The 19,337-nt window shown below is 31.8% G+C and overlaps 2 protein-coding genes across 4 annotated transcripts; one reads left to right on the forward strand and one right to left on the reverse strand.

The window, feature by feature from the left end:
• Nucleotides 1-37: 37 nt before the first annotated feature.
• Nucleotides 38-19,289, reverse strand: LOC131955327 (early endosome antigen 1). Of its 3 annotated transcripts, XM_059319422.1 has the most exons (17): nucleotides 18,976-19,289; nucleotides 15,945-17,289; nucleotides 15,365-15,582; nucleotides 14,559-14,785; nucleotides 14,043-14,223; nucleotides 13,197-13,339; nucleotides 12,558-12,643; nucleotides 10,119-11,669; nucleotides 9,227-9,420; nucleotides 8,726-8,780; nucleotides 6,533-6,593; nucleotides 5,799-5,897; nucleotides 5,342-5,491; nucleotides 2,225-2,343; nucleotides 1,950-2,108; nucleotides 1,028-1,143; nucleotides 42-706 (listed from the first exon to the last, which is right to left on the reverse strand). In XM_059319422.1, exons 2-17 carry the CDS (start codon nucleotides 17,263-17,265, stop codon nucleotides 644-646), a joined length of 4,743 nt encoding a protein of 1,580 aa, XP_059175405.1. In that variant the 5' UTR covers nucleotides 17,266-17,289; nucleotides 18,976-19,289; the 3' UTR covers nucleotides 42-643. The 3 variants fall into 3 exon arrangements, with proteins under 3 accessions (XP_059175403.1, XP_059175405.1, XP_059175404.1); XM_059319420.1 differs by having other exon boundaries at nucleotides 38-706; nucleotides 10,119-12,643; XM_059319421.1 differs by lacking the exons at nucleotides 42-706; nucleotides 1,028-1,143; nucleotides 1,950-2,108; nucleotides 2,225-2,343; nucleotides 5,342-5,491 and adding an exon at nucleotides 8,384-8,399 and having other exon boundaries at nucleotides 10,119-12,643.
• LOC131955328 (uncharacterized) lies at nucleotides 3,052-5,348 on the forward strand. The gene is made up of 5 exons (XM_059319424.1): nucleotides 3,052-3,139; nucleotides 3,398-3,520; nucleotides 3,782-3,926; nucleotides 4,280-4,786; nucleotides 4,986-5,348. Exons 1-5 carry the CDS (start codon nucleotides 3,131-3,133, stop codon nucleotides 5,132-5,134), a joined length of 933 nt encoding a protein of 310 aa, XP_059175407.1. The 5' UTR covers nucleotides 3,052-3,130; the 3' UTR covers nucleotides 5,135-5,348.
• Nucleotides 19,290-19,337: the final 48 nt, after the last annotated feature.

Genomic DNA, 19,337 nt, shown 5'->3' on the forward strand with positions numbered 1-19,337 from the left:
CAAAATAGATTTTTGTTGTTTTTTTTAAGTGTACGTTATAAAAATATATTTCAATACAATACATTTTATTTTAATAAAAGGTACTAGCTTATAACTAAATAGGAAAATGTTTTCATTGAAAATTGTCAAGTAAAAATAAAATGCAGAGAGATGAGTATTTTTTAAAAGTCTACAAATGTAAAGAAACAAAGTTTAAAAATCTGCTAATATAAAGAAACAAAATTTAAAACAAAAAATGCAGTAAGAGAAAATGGATTTGACAAATAATTTGCAAGTCAACATTTCTCCTGTGACATCAGAACAGTTTGATTTTGTTATAAAACTCATTCAACATTTTATTTATATTTCTATGTGAACATTTTATATCACATCAAATTTGTGGAGTGTCAGCTATAAACTGTAAATGGGTGTAAACAATCAAGCAACTAATAAAAAAAACAACTTTAAAATGTGATTTTTTTTAAAGAAAATCATATCAATAATAGAGTGAAACAACGATTGTAAAAAAAATATTGTTTTGCAAGGTATGGTCAATATAAATTAACAGAAATATGTAATAATTCTATAAAAATAATTTTTGCAAAATTTAAAATCACAAATTTTTAACAGAGATTCCTTGTCATCTAAAAATAGACTGTCTACTTTATTCAGCAGGACCCAAATCCAATGTGAGGATATTTGTAAATCCAGCCTTTGTTTTTAGTGTCTGAAAAACAAAACAACTGTCTTAGAGGTGTATTAGTTAAGTATTAGTATAAGATTTAAACTACAACTAGCTGTAAACCAGCACACAAAGAAATGTTAAGTAAGAGTTTCTTTAACGGCAACACAAAATAACATTTCAACTCCTTTCTGAATTCTAGTTTAAAGCAGTGATAGAGGGGGGAGGGGGTTGAAGTGGATATCAACAGGCTTATCTGATAACTTGAATAAAATAAATTTTGTGCAGAATTTTACATCAAAGTTTTTAGTCAACATGTTTACAGCATCTTTTAGTCTAAGATAAAATCTGGCATGGGCTACAGACCTGTAAGGCTTTGACCAATTTTTTGTATTGCTCTTTGTCTTTCTTCTTTGTAGGATCAGTGACACAGTCTTCAATATTCATTTTGATGTAAATCTTCTTTAGCTGGCGACAGTTTCCTATGTCAGATAATTAAAGATATACACATATACAAAGACAGTTCCATTAAACCAAGCTTATTCCTATGCTTTGAAAATGTTTGTAGTGTAGAAATAAATGAGTGAAAGTGATGCACTTGTTGCCCTATTGTGTGTTATTCTATTCAATAAATCTTGTTAGAAAGACATTACAGCTTACAACTGTTGATTACAAATTGATCCTCATACCATAAGATAAAGTAATAATAATTTAGGATGGAATAAGCTCATTTCACCATTTGTCGGGGTTACCTGTTTAATTGTTACTGGTGTTCCATTTCAGGCACATTCTATAGAATATCTAGGTGGATTATAGAATGCTGGATTTGCCTAAAAATCACGTATCATAGGTATCCTCAAGGGGGTGTAATTTTACCATGCAATGGGTGGGTTCACTTGACCTCCAGGGCTATCTCATCATACAGGAAAAATTGGTCATGTCAAATGTTCACTGTGACTTTCCTTCAGTGGGGTTTCTTTACATATGTTTATGTTATAGTATTCATATGTTTAGTAGACTAGTCAATGGTAATTACTGGCTCTAACGTTTTTTTTTCATCAACCAGGCAGATTGAAACAAGGCTAAGAATCAAGAATTTCTCTCACCATTTTACCAGCCACTAGTGTGGGTTTTTGACAAGCTTTTTCTTCCTCCCACAATGCAATACACTACCTGGTTTGGATATAAAGGCCTGTTTGGTCAGGGGAGAACCTATGGTATTGAGCCTGTATTCAGAGCTCGTGATTTTGGGGTTAGGAAGCGCACGGTCTGACGCTAGATCACTTACCCTGAAAACTTTGTATTGCCTTAGCTTCTACTGATGTGCCAACGATAGAGATGGACTGGAGTTGTTTGAGACCTGCTTTACACAGGGCAGATGCCACATCTGATGTCATCACTATGCTGTGGTCAAACAGGATGTTGCGTAAACGTTGACAGGACTGAACTGAAATAAAAAATTCAAGGCTTTAGTAGGATACTATTCTTGAAAAAAATCAAATACCATACTTTATTTTAAGTAAGTCACTTACTGAGAAAACTTTATTTAATTAAGTCACTTACTGAGTGAAATCAGTCCAGCAGTATCAAATTCCTTCCCGCCTAATCCAATGTCCTGAATGTCTTTATAAAACTGACCAATCAACAACAAGCAACGGTTGTTCATTGCGTTCACTTTTTCACTGAGAAAAGGAAATAATTCCTAACAAAATTTAACCTCTATTATTTCTTGATTTTGCCTAAATACATCTTAAATGAAAAAGATTCTTGATAGCTTAATAATTTGATTAAAACAAAATCAACTACCAATATTTTTAACTACATAACCTACTTACACATATATACATAGAAATATATTTAGATATATTATATATATATATATATTATATATATATATATATATATATATATATATATATATATATATATATATATATATATATATATATATATATATATATAATAAATATATATAAATATGTGTGTGTCTATACACATATTTATATGTAAAATAAATATATATATATATGTGTGTGTCTATACACATATTTATATATATATATATATATATATATATATATATATATATATATATATATATATATATATATATATGTGCGTGTGTGTGTCTATACATATATATTTATATTTATATACATATATATATATAGGCCTATATATATAAATATATGTGTATAGACACACACATATATATATTTATTTTATATATATATTTATTTTATATATATATATATATATATATATATATATATATATATATATATATATATATATATATATATATATATATATATATATAGGCCTATATATATATATTAAGAACAATCATTTTAATTGCTTGGGAATTCCCATTTTTGTCTTGGGAATTTCCAAAATTCGCCTGTAAGCATTATACATTTAATTGCTAGTGAGTGGATTTAAATCTCTATTGATTTTCAATATTCAAGAATGGACAAGGTAAATAGCTTTATTATGCTTATTTATAAGGCATAATGTCTAATGAGATTTCTAACCTGTTTTAAATCCAATTCAAACAGGTTAGAAATCTCAAGTAACTGGTTTTACAGTTACATATTATATTTATATATTGGCACCACTTTTACATTTACTGTTTTACACTACCTAAACTATTGTCTGGTGTCTCATGCACCACATTTGTAACATTATGCTGAATTTGATGCCTGTATTACTTAATTACTTAATTATGGTCTACAGATGCTGTCTTCAAGTAAAAAGAATACTATGCAATTAATCCTAAGAGAGAAACTGAATGAAATACTGAGAAAGCGTGATGATCTGACTTCAGCAATGAAATTTTTGGATCAAAATTTAACCAAAGTAAGTGTTTGTCAGAGTAGTAGGTAACATTATATATCTATCTTTATGTCAAATTATAAAAAATGTTGTTATTTTCCTAAAATTAGAAGATGTATGGGTTAGCCACTGTGTAGGGTACATGTCTTATTGTTTACACTGACATTCTATTTTATGTGCCTCTAGTCCTGTATGAGTGTTAAAGAGATTACAGAGTTTCAGTGGTGGGTTGGCTTAGATGATTTTAGAATGCTTAAATACAGTAATGATCACTCTGTATAAAAGGTAAAGGACAAAGTAAATGATCCAGATATAACACAGTGCTCCACAAGTGAAGTATTAAGACTGGCAGTGTACATGGATCTTTTTTCTGAGAAAATGTCTCTTAGCGAACAAGCCATTGATTGTTTGGATGATTTAAAAGTTGATTGTGAGTAAAGAGGTGTAGCAATATCTATAATACAGTAGTGTAGACCAACAAATATATCATACAATTTAATAAGTTGCTATTTGAAAAACCTTTTAAAATACCTTGAAACACTTAGATCTAAATAGAACACTTTACATATCTACTTTTTTAAAAGAATATATAATTTTAAATTTTAAAAAACATTTTGAAAATCGTTTATTTAAAAAAATGAAAGTTGACACATTTTATAATCATTAGCTGTTTACTAGATTTTAATTGTTTTAATTTAATTCACCTTGTCACATTTTAGAAATGTTAGGCCCAAGTATTAATATTTTCTTTCCACATAAATGTCTCTTTATAAATCAACTCAGCTTCCAGTCAGTTTTTAGTAGATGCCAAACTAAAAACCATGGAAAGTCACTCAGCAAGTGCCAGTTTATTTCAAAACCAGTTAGAAGATATGCAAAAACAAGTATACAGCTTACAAGAAAAACAAAAAATAAGTACTGATAGAATTGAATTGGCTGAAAAAAATATTGACTTGATCAAAGTGGAACAAAAATCAAACCAGGACAATATTACTAAAATGGGAATCAAGCAACTCCTTCTTGATCAAATACAGTTAAGAGATGATAAAAGCATTTTGAAAATAGATGAAAGAATTTCTACACTAGAAGATTCTGTACAGGCTATAAGAGGAGAGGTAAGCGGACTGCAAGATGAAATGAAGAAAGTTAAAACTCTTAAAAAACTGTTGAACCAACTTCAGCAGAATGTTGACTCAAGAGTTGAAACATCCACAAAGCTATATGAACTGCAGTCTGAAGTAGCAAGACTTCATAGTCTTATGTCTTCTATTGAGAATACTCAGTATAAAGGTACATTAAGAAAATTTACTCCAAAAAAAAATAATTTTTAAAACTATACTTTATATACTGTACACACTAATCTTTCAAGATATAACAGTTTCTGACACATTACCATGTAATTAGTGACATTTTTAAATACTTTTATTAACTATAATCCATTTTAAAACATTGAATTTAATTAAATTTTTTATATCCAATTCATTTCTAGAGTCAGCTGATAGTGTTCCGGCATTTGTGGCTGAAACTGTTGTTAACAAGAACCCATATAAACTAGGAGATAAATTAAAATTTCCCAAAGTGAGATACAATAACCGGAACCATTTTACCAACCTACACCCAGGGTGTAGAGGTTGGTAGTGGCTTTTCTAATTTTATTGGTTTTTTTATCAGATAATTATAACAAGTTACTTTTATTACTATTATTTGAATAATTATGTTGTCCAGATTTTTTATTTTATAAATTTATTCACCGATATAATAACTACAAATTATTATTTTTTAGGCTTTTTGTTCTTATGCTATTATGCTATGGTTTAATATTATTAAATTAAAAGGAATACGCACCACGGATACTTAGGTTGTACAAACAGGGACGTGACACCCGGACATCCTCCCCCTAGAGCCCACATTAGCTGGGGTGTTATGGGGTCAAGTTTACTCTGATAGGTCAGTTTGGTCAGCAGACGACAGTAGCCACTCACTAGCCACAGACATCTGAAATACAGACCACACCAAAAGAAATTATCACCACACATCATTACAGACATTTTATAGCAACCAATGATGTTTGTTTGTTGAAAAAAATTCCCTTTAATCTTTCATGTACGCCTTTTATGCCAGTGACAAATGGTACTTGTCAGCGATGATTTTGTAAAACAATGATAAAATGAGGTAAAAGACAAAAGGTACTTGTCAGTGATGATGTTGTAAAACAATGATAAAACCAGGTAAAAGACAAAAGGTACTTGTCAGTGATGATGTTATAAAACAATGATAAAGCCATGTAAAAGACAAAAGGTACTTGTCGGTGATGATGTTGTCACAGTCTGAGATATGAAGACTTGAAATAGTGTTCTGGCAGGCTGACAAAAACTTCTCCAACCCAGGCTCCAAACTTCCCCTGAAGATTTGTACAAAATATTTGTGTTAAATAATCTATGGTTGAGCTATTTAAGGGGAAAGGCTCCGGTTAAAAAAAACTTTTTTAATACTTGTTATAAAACAGTTATTTCTTTACAGCTTTATTAAGATACATCCGCATATGCATTTCCACAAAAATAAATTTGTGGAAAAACTAGTTTTAATGCCCCAAAATTCCCTAAAATTAAGTGTTTTGAACAGACACAAATTTTGAAAATTCATAATAAATTATTTTGAAGATATGCACTTAAAATTTTTAGCTGAGTGCCCCAAAATATGGAAGAAGATTATGAATTCATTATTTATTGGGCTTAAAATATAATATTTTATGGATGGTGGAAAACCTACGAGGGGGTAAATTTTTCAAGATGGCCGCCGTTGTCATAGTTACCAAGATTCATGAATTTTTTTAGTGGAAATGCATATGCGGATGTATCTTAATAAAGATGTAAAGAAATGTCTGTTTTCTAGCGAGTATTAAAAAGTTTTTTTACCGGAGCCTCCCCCATTAAGATATTTTGTATTTTTAGTCTTCATTTTCAGCAGAAACAATAACTAATTATTATGAAAATATTTTTGCTACATTTGACAACAAAAGATCTGTTGCTAGGTTACCTGACAGCAGAAAGATAAATCTCTGGTGACTCATCAGCCCTGATTCCTCTTCCCCTCAAACCTGCAGCATAAATCATGATTGGATCACATCTAGCTTGTTATTTCATCCAAATCTTTAACAGTCTTACAACATAGCTATCTGATACTAACTTACAAAATACATTCATCTAGCTTGTTATTTATTCAAACATATTTAAAAGTCTTACAACACTGCCATCAGATACTAACTTACAAAATACATTCAACATACACAGTGTGCAAGTATGAAAATGTTAGTTTCTATGTTAACCTTTTTTTTAAATAGCTTTCAGTTAATTTATTTTGAAATGGTACATGTTAAAAGTTGGCCCATACAAATAAAGTCAATTGATGTTAACTCATTTGAATGTTGATAAAATAAACACCAGATATTCTGGACGATCAGGAAACTACTTTTTACATGAATTAGACCACCACCTAGGTTAACCCTCTAGTTTCTATGGTTGCTTTAAGGCAGGGTTTTATTGTTTACTAAAATAAAGAAATTTTAGCAGTTAACTAAAATTTTACTAAAATTGATTTCAGTTTTTTTTTAAAATTCATAGTTTGTCAAAGGTCAGATATTTCAAGGTCTAAGTTAATATTTTAGCGCAACACATGCTTTAAAAACAATAAAAAATTAGGATAGAAATCATAGTGTTGAATAGCAATCTTCATGAGATTGTTTTTGCTTTACATACAAAATTCATTTCAATCTCGTGTTGATGTTAAAACAAAATGTAAACTGTTGTAGCCTATATATGAGAGTACATAGAACAATAACTTAGATGATAATCTGGCAACCTTATAAGTTGTGAATGTATACTTAAGTGACAACATGTAGCCTACTGTGACATTAGCAATATAGACAGTGAAGGACAGCTATGTGAAGTGACAACAGCAATATAGAAAGTGTATGATAGATGATGATGACAACATATAGGCTACAATAGCAATGAAGAGAATGAATGACAAACAACAAGAATCAGGTTCTGCTAAACATGAAATACTGGACAAAGTATTTTCTACTCATGTGTTGGCTACCACATAGGTAGTTAAATCAGGTGGGAAAATATATTGCAGTCAGTCTTATTTAAATAAGTATTAAATATAATTGATGTACGAGTATGATAATTACTAATTTAAATAGGCCAATATATAACAAGTATGAATTACTTCTGAATAAAGTGATGACCAATTATTATGTTGTAAGCAAGTTATAATATTATCAATAAATGAATTACACAGATTAATCCTCTAATTGTTAATTAATATATATATATATATATATATATATATTTATTTATTGTTAATTTTATCGGTAGTAGATAATTATGATCTATTAAGCAATTCTACTTTTTAAGTTTAGCTAGAAATGTGTTACATTCAGAAAAGCTGTTTGACAATTTTAACATACAACTACAAAAAATAAAAATAAATAGTTTTACAAATTTGGTAAAAGTTTTAAAGATTACTCCAATAATATTTAATAACTTTTATTCTGGTGGATTGTTATCTTAATGAGAATTTCTAGTCTATTGATCTTTCAAATTTAAATGTATAGTATATTCAGTCATAGTTTTTATGTTGAAAATTTTACATGTTTAAATTGACATGCTATAATCAAAAACATTCTAAACAAAATCTGCCAAGTTAAAAAATTCTAAATCAAATGAGAATCACTAAAATTTCAGAATTGCAACGTATAATTCATTACATTTGACTAAACTAAGTAAACAAAAAGAAAAAGAATTTTTTGCATTGATATGTTTAGCACATTGAAATAAAAGTTACTTTAGTAAATATAGGCACAAAATATATAGAGGTTCTCACCATATGTTGTTATGACCTGACAAAAATATTTAGTTGCACTTAGTTCAGATAAACACAAGTTATTTTATTTTTGTTAACAAATGACAAAATCATTGTTTAAGTGAGAGTAATTGTGTGGTAACAATTAAAAGTGAACACAATGAGCGAGTTATTTAGTCATCTGAAAACTGGGATGTTAACAAAGAGGCAGCAGGGTGATAATTGCAGTAAAATAAGATTTTTTTTTCTATGCTAAACATGAATTATCCTGAATACATCTTCTGTCATCAAACCACCAAAAAAGATCCTGAAAATTAAAATGTTTTGTTTGCTTATTTGTTCTAAAACTATAATCAGACAAACCTTGTAGAGTGAAAGCTTGTGTCTGTGTACACCACTGAGACAAGGTCAGCAGAAACTGTCAACAGATATGCAGTGAATACACCAAGTGAGCACAACAACTCAAACAAATAAAATAAAAAGATAAAACTAGTTGGCTTTGATGATTCAATGGATGGTGATTCAAACAAAGGTGAAATCATGAGATAATAAAATATATCTTCTTGCATGCCAGAATATTAAGTTTAAGATGTGAAGGCATTTAAAAAGTGAATATTTAAACTGTTAAAAATAAAACTGAACATTTTTAATTCCATATGAACACATCTATTATTTTATTCCAAAACTGAGTAAGCACAAGTTCTTATTAACAAAGTTAAAACCCTTATGTTCAATCTTTTTTTAATCAATTAAAACAATTTTATTTGCCAACTAAAAATTAATGACAGAATAGCATTTAATGAGTTCTGCCTTTCAAAAAGTTCAAAACCTTTATGAACACAAGAAAGATGTGACAAAACTTACAGAACTGGAAATAGTTTTGTTTTCTAACCAAACAGACTTCCATAGGGCAGGATGTCTGCTGACCTTTCTCCACTCCCTACACACTGTTGACGCCACCAATAGGCTGGCTGTGTCCAGATAGGCAAAAACACGAAACAGGGCAATTCTCATCCTTCTCAGCGCTGCCTGTTTAATCTTTTCATTGTCATCTAAATCTGTAAAAAATTTATCAAACATCACCTTATTGTTTATAAAACACATTTTGAATGATTGAACATCCTACTCTCTCTCTCTCATATGGTCATAGCAACTGCTATTTAAGCCAAAAAGACAAAACAGAATGAAGAATCAAGTTTTTCCCAATTCTATTGTGCCAGCTTCTAGATAAGTGTATCCCTCCTAGACTTTTGCTTCCTCCCTAGGTGCATGGCACCACCTGGTTTGAGCTGGAGAGCAGTTCAGTTGGGGGATAATTTACCTTTTGACCCTGGGTACAGAACTCATGACTTTTGGTTTAGCAAGCAAATGTACTACTGCTAAATCACACAATCCCCTTCACTGACAGAACTCATGACTTTTGGTTGAGCAAGCAAATGTTCTACTTCTAAATCACACAATCCCCTTTACAAACAGAACTCATGACGTCTGGTTTAGCAAGCAAGTTGTCTACTTCTAAATCACACAATGCCCTTTACTAACAACTAATAGGCACTGTTGTTGTTTTTTTAATATAATATATACAAATATTTCAGAGCCTGTTTATTTGAATTTAAAATCTCCAAGTTGACCGCATAGAGTGATATTTAAGTGCAAAGTAAAAAAAAAAACCAAGTACAGTGGGGGAAGTTGATAAATAAGTTTGGTATGTGGCTCAGAAAAGTTACTTTCAAGTGAATTGAATAGTTTTATTTACCTTCAGTGTCTGATGACAACAACTCCTGGGAATGTGTCTGCTTTAACGGGGGTCTTTGTTTTCTCTTCTTTCTTATAAACTTGACAGTTGGCACATTTTTTTTCACAGTTAAACCTTTTTGTAAATAACCTGGTTTGGCCAGTTTCTCTAAGTCTGTATCAGTGGAGGCGTCAACACTCTCCTTTCTTTTAGGGTTAAAAGCTGGCCCCTCAGTGTCATCAGTGAAGTTTTCTAGCGAGGTATCACCAATGAACTCTGCTGCGTCATGTGTATTGGAGTTGTCTGTCACCTCCTCAACAAGGGTTTCTTGCTTCTCTTTACTTTCTGAGTCCAATAAATCTTCTTCTGAGGTGGCGCTGTTTAAAGTTCTAACCCTGAGCTCGCGAGCTGGTTTTAATTCAACATCTTGGTATTTAGCCAGATCTTCATCTGCTTCTTTAGCCGGTTCATGAGTTTGTTTCTCTTGTGAAGCAGCATTTACATTCTTTACACTCTGATCAAAAGTTGTGATATTAGACACCTTAGGAACATTTGTTTCTTTGGTATCTTTTGTATCAGTCTGTATTGGCAAGTCTATCTTCTCATTTTCTTTTGCATTACATATTTTTGGTAAGGTAAATTCTTCTTTAGCTTGAGTACTTTTTTCATCAGGCTGATGTTTGGGGACACCTGCTTCAGGTTCAGGTTTGTTGTGTATTTTAGCACCAAGACTTCCTTTAGCTGGTGTTGATGCTGCTGGAGCTTCTATTGGTTCTACAGTAAGACTGGGGTTCTTTGGGCCCCTTTTAACATGGGTGGCTACCATTACATCTTCCTCTAAAGGTTTTGTTTCTTCATTTTTCTCTATGGGCTTCACATGTGCTTCACGATGTTGGTTTTTTACTTGACTCAATGATGCATAGCTGCTGACTGACAAGTCAGAGTCTAACTGACTGACATCAAACCCATATGACTGCTTAGACAAAGTATTGACAAACTTGGGTCTCTCATTTGTTAACTGCTCTACTCTCTTCTGAACTTGTTGGGCTTTGTGTAGTGGACTTGATGGAGAAGACTCCTCTGAAGAATACTCATTTGCTGCTTTAGATGCATGTGTTGGTTGCTTCAGATTCTGTGTGTACAAGTTTTTATGATAGTCTTCCCTGGCTGCAGACTCAGTTGGATTTAGTGAAGTCAAAAGTTTGGCTATTTTGTCCCCTAGTGGTATGGGGTCTTTCTGCAGAGATGAAATTTTAGCTTTATTAATTGGGCTTAATTTAACCTTTGAGTTCTGGTCATATGATTTAAGCTCATCCTCATTTAGGTAGTCTGTCAAGTCCTCATCAACATCAGTGTCATCTCCAAGCTTGAAGAGTTCCATGTTTCCTTGCTTGGCTGGCCTGCCTGGAAAGTTTTTTCTTGAAGACTTGGACAAGGGACTGAAGCCACTGGACGGTACCTGCTCCCAGAGAATCCCATTTTCATCTATAGACAGACCAGCGCTGCGGTCCAGTTCTTTTTCTGGTGGTTGTCTGGAATGGTTGCCAGTTCTGTAACCTCTGACATGAAAACCTGGCAGAGAAGGAACATCAAGATACTGTGTGTACAAGGGATTTTTGGACAGATTTTCAAACATTGTTGCCACCTCTGGTGTATTTTCAAACAACGAATTTGTATTCTGGTGAGGAGAGTCATAATTTTTGTCATACAGATTTCTTTTGTAAAGGTCTTCTTCATCAGAATGTGTTAAAGTATTATTATAAGAGAGAGGGGGCTGTAAATGTTGTCTTGTTACAGCCTGCCCTGAGAAAAATGAACCCCTCCCTAACATGGCGCCAGAATATAAGTTTCTGTTATTAATGTCTGGAACACTGAACGATTTATTTTTAGATGCAAAAAGTGAGTTGTTACTTGAGTGAGTTGGATTAAAATTTGAAAAATGCATGCCTTGGTGCTCTGAGGAAGAGAGGTGCAACGGTTTAGCATTCAGTTGACTTGCATTTTGGTGCATGGAATATGACGAGTGGTGAGGTTGTGAAGAGGGCATGCGCATGCTATTAGTATCAGGATGAGTGAATGAGTGCAAGTTATCCAAGTAGTGTACAGGCTCCTGCAGGTTTGTGAGAGATAACGGCCTGTGATGTGCATTCAATAAGGTGTGTTGAGGTGAAGAAGTGTACACTTGATGCTGTAGAGATGAATGCCCCTGTGTGGGGGATGCCTGTGTAAGACGAGGCAGGTGAAACTGTTGCTGGCAGTTGGAACAAAGTTGTAAGGCTGGGGGTGCTGGCTCCTTCTGTAAACTGATCTGTCTCAGCTGGTTAAAATTGGAACCAACAGCAGGATAATCTTGCATGCAGTTAGAACAACATTCACTCCCATCATTCTGATCATCCAGAGCAGAGTCACCATCTACATAAACTTCCACATTAATTGTTTCATGCAGTTTTTTATTAATACTTTGATCATGCTCCTGTCTTCCTCTATGCCGATCTATTTCCGTCCTTCTCTTGTAAACTGGAGAAATCTGGCCTTTAAGCAATGTACTGTAAAACAAAATTATAAATTTCTTTTTCATGATTTTTCTTTTATTTAACAAGACAATACACTTTTAACTTAACTGAGTTGTTTCCAGGAAATTTAATAAAATAGTTTGTAATTTGTTATTATTCATGTGACGGAGTGGTCTAGCAGTAGAGAGCTGGACTGCTAACCCGTAAGACTCGAGTTCGAATCCGGGTTTAAGTCAGTAGACTGTCCCTGAGTCCACCCAACTTTGATGGGTACCTAACTCAAGTTATGGAAAGTAATGGCGGCTGGGCATAGTGCTGACCACACTATCTCTTCTTATGCCAAGGTCACATAAGCAAGTGAACTCTACTTCACTTGCCCCATAGACCGTCAGGTTTGAAAGGGAAACTTTTTTACTTTATGTTATTATTCAAAGATGTGTAACATTTGAAATATAAAATAATTTCCATGAACAAAGCTGAATAAATGCATGTTTGCTGAATGCTGTCTAAAAATAATTGTCAAACTTTATTAACAGATTCTATTTACCTGAACTAGTTATGAATAAATCATGAAACCAAACCATACCTGTGTTTTTGAAAATTGCTCTCTGAAGGTTCTTCCTCACTAACAGATGTACTGAAATCACCAGCCTGGGGCATGGGTGACCCTGTTGGGCTGACCCCAGGCAAACTACTCAGATCTAAAGCACCAGTGATATCTCTCTTGTGCTGGAAAAAAACAGAAGAAGTAGTGTGTTACACATACAGCATTTTTAATATTTACATAAGTGAAAACTAAGTTAAGTTTGCAATTTTCTTCCTCTTCTTTGTTCTTAATTCTAGTGTTGGAAGGGATTCCCTCCAACAAAATTGAGTATTTATGTGTCAACTTGTTATGCACCATTTCACTCAGATTTCAGCCTGCTTTTCTTTTTGGAATTGCTTCCATAACCTTTGTCCAACCAAGAACAAATTACAAGGCAGCAGGTGTTTGATTTTGGAGTTGTCTCTCCTAGAAAAGCTGCTGTCCCCTCATCTGCCTGAGGGTTTGAACTATGGGACTTTTTGGTTTAGCAACCATGAGCTTTACCAACCCTTGAGTTGGCAATGAACAGTGTCATAACAAGGTTTTAAATGATATTCTTTAAATCATACAGTAGTGTAATATTATTTTCTTGACTGAAAAGCTTGTGTGGACAAACTTTCGGTTCTTAGTCAGCCAGCTATTCAGAACAATTATAGTTCAAGGAGTCTTAGTTATTTTCTAAATACCTAGAATCATTTCACTCAGATAGCACCTAGCAATGTTGTTAAAAGGTTGTATATTATTGCTCCTTTAACAACTGTTGTGGTTCAAAAGCTTAAAATGAATGTTTAAGTCATCAGCTGTTACTAGTTTACTTTAAAAAAAGAACACAAAAACTGTGGCTACTTTTCTGGGTGTTGCAGCATGTTGAAGACTGTGGCCAAAAGATGCCTTTAATCTCTCTAGTTCTTCTTCAGCTTGTCCTGCCCTGTCTATAAGACCTGAGATGAAGGTCTCCAGCTTAGCCCGGGCTTCTATCTCTTTCTCTGCTGTATCTTTCAGATAGTTGGTCATTCGTTGCATCTCACTGGAAAAGAATAATGCAAACATTAATTTAAATATTATTTTAATAATTATCCCAGGTAGTCTGTCATTTGCTTCATCTCACTGTAAATTAGTTTAGAAGAACAATGTAAAAATTAGTAGCTTATTATTATTTAATAAATGTATTTTTCAGGTAGTTTGTCATTCGTCACTACAAAAGAAAAATGCAAACATTAACTTAATAAATATATCTTTTAGACAACTAGTCATTTGTTGCATCTCACTGTCAAAATAAATGTAAAAGTTGTAAACCTAAATATAATTTTAATTTGAAAATAAAATATCTGATATTTGTTAAAGAGGTGTAATCAAACTTACTGTTTTGCCTTTTTTAGTTTTTCTTCCCTTTTTTTAAGCTCTTCCTTTAACTTAGCTTGACTTTTTTCTCTCTCTGTGAGCTTTGCCTTGAGGACTGCCATTTTCTCCAACAGCTGTTTATCCTTCCCATCTTTAGCGTCTAATTCAGTCTTTAATTTGATCAAATCTTTCTCCAGTTTTTTCTTTTCAGACAAGCTATTGTCTAAAGTTTCCTTCATTTCCTTCACCTTCAAAGTGGGAGAAAATTAAATGTAATCAAGTATGTTTTTTACAGTTACATGAATTAAATTCAATCAATGTCCATTAATAAATGCAATCAAATACATTTATTGCAAGATGATAATAAATTTATCTAGTATATTCCTTTAACGTCCATTAAATATATTTTACTTGAAAATATACCTGTAAAAATTAGATTTTCTCATAAATTAACTATTTAATGAAGTAATTTCACTTTTAATGACAGTGATCATTTTACTAATTAATAATTAAATTTATCAGTTTCCAAACACTTTTATAATAATTTACATTTGAAAAGGTGAATAAATGGAAAAAACAATGTGCGAGGTTTGAATGCTCATGTATGTTAATGAAACTGATGCTATTCTTCAATTACTAAATTTAGTACATTTTGTGCAGAGAGCAACATATGTTAAAAAATACTTGTTTATAATGCATGATCATAACACAAACTGTTACTAATACTAAAATACTCTTCAAATGTCATATGAAATCAATGTGAGAGAAAAAGGTTAAGTAAAATATATTTTAACTGATAAAAAAATATTTGATTTTTGTCTCATTACCTGAACTTTGTTGGATGAGATTTTTGTTTGGTAAATCGCCTCCCTCTCTGCTGCAAGCTTCAAGCATTCATCTCTCTCCTGAGCAAGCCTGGCCTGGGTGGATCTAGCTTGTTCTAAGGAGTTAGTCAGACTTGCCAGCTGATGCTCTCTCTCCTTCAATAGTGTCTTCAGCTTGGCTAAGCTGACATCTGCTTGGTGGTATAGGGCATTTGTCTCCCCTAGAAGTTAGAAAACGATTAAATAAATTGGTGACAAATCTAATAATATGTACTTTTATCAAGCAGTTCAAAACATACTTAGCTACAAGAATGATTCAGCTTCATTAAACAATTTAAAAGAGACATATCTTGTACTGGTTTAAATAAATAAAAACTTTTTCAGAGACTGAATATTATGTTAAAAATGGATATGTAACATAATTATAAATTCAGTTAAAATGATTCGTGGGACTATATGTTAACTGCTGCATTTTTTTATATCAATAAAAAAGAATTTTAAAAGAATCAGTGCAAGTTAAAATTGTGTGAAATTATTGATGTCAATGAAGCTGGTGGTCTAGGGATGAATAATTAATACCAACCTAACAACTCTGTCTGTTCATGCTTAGAATGCTCAAGTTCACTGTTAAGTTGGGATAACTCTTGTCTTTGACTTTCCAGTTCTGATTGAAGTTTTTCATTGTCCAATGCTGCTGTTTCGAGTAAACTCTGCATTTCAAACAACAAATTCTGCCGATCTCTGTCAAGCTGATGTGCTTTTGTCTTTATGAGGATGAGCTCCTTATCTTTTGAATTTGTATCAGCAGGAATTGTTCTTCTAGGACTGTCAATCAAAATGCCTGGGTTACTTACATTATCAGCCACATGCTGAATGGTCGGTGACCTAAGATTTTGAAGCCTGAAGTCTTTCGGTGTGTCTGTGTCATGTAAATTCTTTTCATTGACCAATTTAAACCCTTTTGTACTCTCATCAAGTTTTAATTTCTCTGGCTTATCCCCCTTGTTAAAATAATCATGCATTTTTTCCATCTTTAAGTTTAATGCATCAAGTTCTTTTTGTTTCTGAAGGAGCTGCTGTTGAAGAAGTTCTGTAGTATAGTCAGACTGTTCTTGCAGCTTGTGAGCTTTCTCTAGGTTCTCAATTTGCTGCTGGCCTAGATTCTCTATCTGTTTTGTTATCATCTCGAGTCTCTTTTCTTTAAACTTGAGTTTTTCTGCTAGAGTTTCTATAACTCTTTGCTGCTGGGCTATTTTAATTTCCGCAGCCTGTTCAACATTAATGAGTAATTCTTCAGTGGAATACAAGGAGTCTGCAGTGGCTTGCTGAGTGGCTCGTTCATGCATCACCTCATGAGATAAAGAAGACAAAGTTTCTTTCACATGCCTTTCTCCCAAGTTTCTTGGGTTTGATCTTGAATACAGTGGAATGGAGTGAAGATTCTCTAATTTAGTAGGGTAAAATTCTACATCAGAATCTGATAAAGCGCCAGAAATAAATGATTGCTGTTTATGAGCTCCCACATTGTAAATAGCTGTTTCTACAGGGTAATTTTTAAATCTATGCTGATTCCCGTCTCGAACTTTTTCTTTAAAATGTTTTCTTTCACTATAGGCTGGACTCTTTGTTAAATGGGTCCCTACATTTTCTCTTCTAATTCTTTTATTATTCAGCTCATCTTCTTTATATTTCCTAAGTGACTCCTCCAGTTTTTGAGCATCAGCATGAAAGAGTTCCATCAATGGAGAATGGCGCCCTGAGAATGAGCTTCCATTGGATAAGTTTATTCGTCTCCTGGAGCGGTAAGAATGCTGTCCTTCTAAATGGTGGCGTAAATCTTGCAAGGTGTCAAACTTCTGAGTGTCACCACAATGTGGACACCTAAAGGGTATCTTTAAATCCATGTTGTCTCTAGATCTGATTCTCTGCTGTCAATGGTAATTAGAAAAAAATTAATTATGCTTTTTTATAAGCGCTCATGACAAAGCTATACAAACATTTTGAAATTATATATATATATATATATTTATATATATATATATATATATATATATATATATATATATATATATATATATATATATATATATATATATATATACTTACGTTGTGTCACTGCTCTCATGTATTTTAATTATAGCCAGAGGTGTGCATAGTAACTAAATATATAACAACTGAATTTTCTGTACTCTAGTTATGAAATCATGTGTTTTTTATCAATAAAAACTAATGCTGATTATGAGATTATCCATTCATTGGGTTCAAGCTTAGAGTTAATCTCTGCCTCAGCTGGACTTCCTTTACATTGAAAGGCTGTGTAATTAACTGGTATTTAAAACAAACTAGCACAATACTTTAAGCTGGCAATAAGATTGAAGCAATATTTGTAAAAATAAAATTAAAGTTTAGCAAACTGTGTTTTTAATCTGACAAGGTGCGGTGGATCACTTTTTAAACGAGCTGTGTAAAAATTAAAATTTTAAAATAGGAACCTGGAATGTTAAGTAGTCCATCTGTTTCTGAGCATATGGCTATGACATGACTGGATAGTTTAGTATCAAACTTTAATCCTTGTAAAGAAAAATATTTGAGCCCAAGCTATCACTATTCAAGATCCCTATTGATTAACTCTTTATGTGAGTCACTTTAATGAGCTGTGTTAACAATAACATATATCACTAAATGAGAACCTGGAATTTCCATTGATAAACTCTTTATAGTTTGAATCAAACTTAATGATTTGATTGTCTTGAGAAAATATGTTTTTTGTTTATTAACAAAAAATTTAAAAATTTAAAATCTAAAAGGAAAATTTGACTTTCACTTGCTTTAACATGTGAGATGAACAAAATATGTAAGCAGCTTTATTTTACCACTTAGCAGCTCTAGTTTCAATATTTTGTTTTAATTAAATGATCAAGTTATGGTTGCTGGGCACTTGTATCAACTTGCCCCAGAGACTTTTAGTCCAAGCTTCCCATATTATATATGTATATAAATATATATATATATATATATATATATATATATATATATATATATATATATATATATATATATATATATATATATATATATATATATGTATATATATATATATATGTATGTATACATTTATTAATCGGCTAATTACTAATTAAATATTGTATTGTATGGTGCCATCATTTAATACAATTATTTTTTCTATTTGAATAATCACATGTCATAATATATAATAAATTATTACTACTATTAGATACACCTATTATAATTTTTTTAATAATAAAAAGTCTATTACTTTACATAGGGCCTATATTATAATTTTTAATTTATGTATATAAGTATACATATATAAATATATATATTACATAGGCCTATATATATATATATATATATATATATATATATATATATATATATATATATATATATACCTATGCAATAATCAACCTATTAAAAATATATAAATAAACACAGAAATAGGCTATATTATATAATATATATAGATCTAGAAATCTAGTCTTTAATTTAAATCTTCAAAGGACAAAATTAGCTTTGAAACTGTTGGATAATTTTAAATTTAATACTTTTTGACGTAATATGCCTAAAACGTAATAAAATAAAAGCTCTATTACCTTGTATAATGTAATGAGATGCACTCAAATACACTTTCTTAGTGAGTTCAAAATGAATGGATATTATTATTACAAAAGTTTTAAAGTTTAAAGTAGAACTAGACTAGATCTAGGTCTAGATATTCTAGAACGAGATCTAGATTCTAGATTTAGATCTAGATCTAGATCTAGATCTAGGTAGATCTAAATAAAAAGCTGTGTGATGAATCATTGCTGTTATCTCAACTGTGAGTGGGTTGGGTTAATATGTTTTCTGTTTTACTCTACCGGGAGTCGAATCAATAATTAAATGAAACAGAGAGCGAGAGAAACATCTGTGCCAGCTCATACATGCATCGATCGGCTCACTCGGTGCGTAAACA

The sequence above is a fragment of the Physella acuta genome, unplaced genomic scaffold (assembly GCF_028476545.2).
Source record: "Physella acuta isolate Inbredline_101_S28 unplaced genomic scaffold, ASM2847654v3 ptg001063l, whole genome shotgun sequence".
NCBI lineage: Eukaryota > Metazoa > Mollusca > Gastropoda > Physidae > Physella > Physella acuta.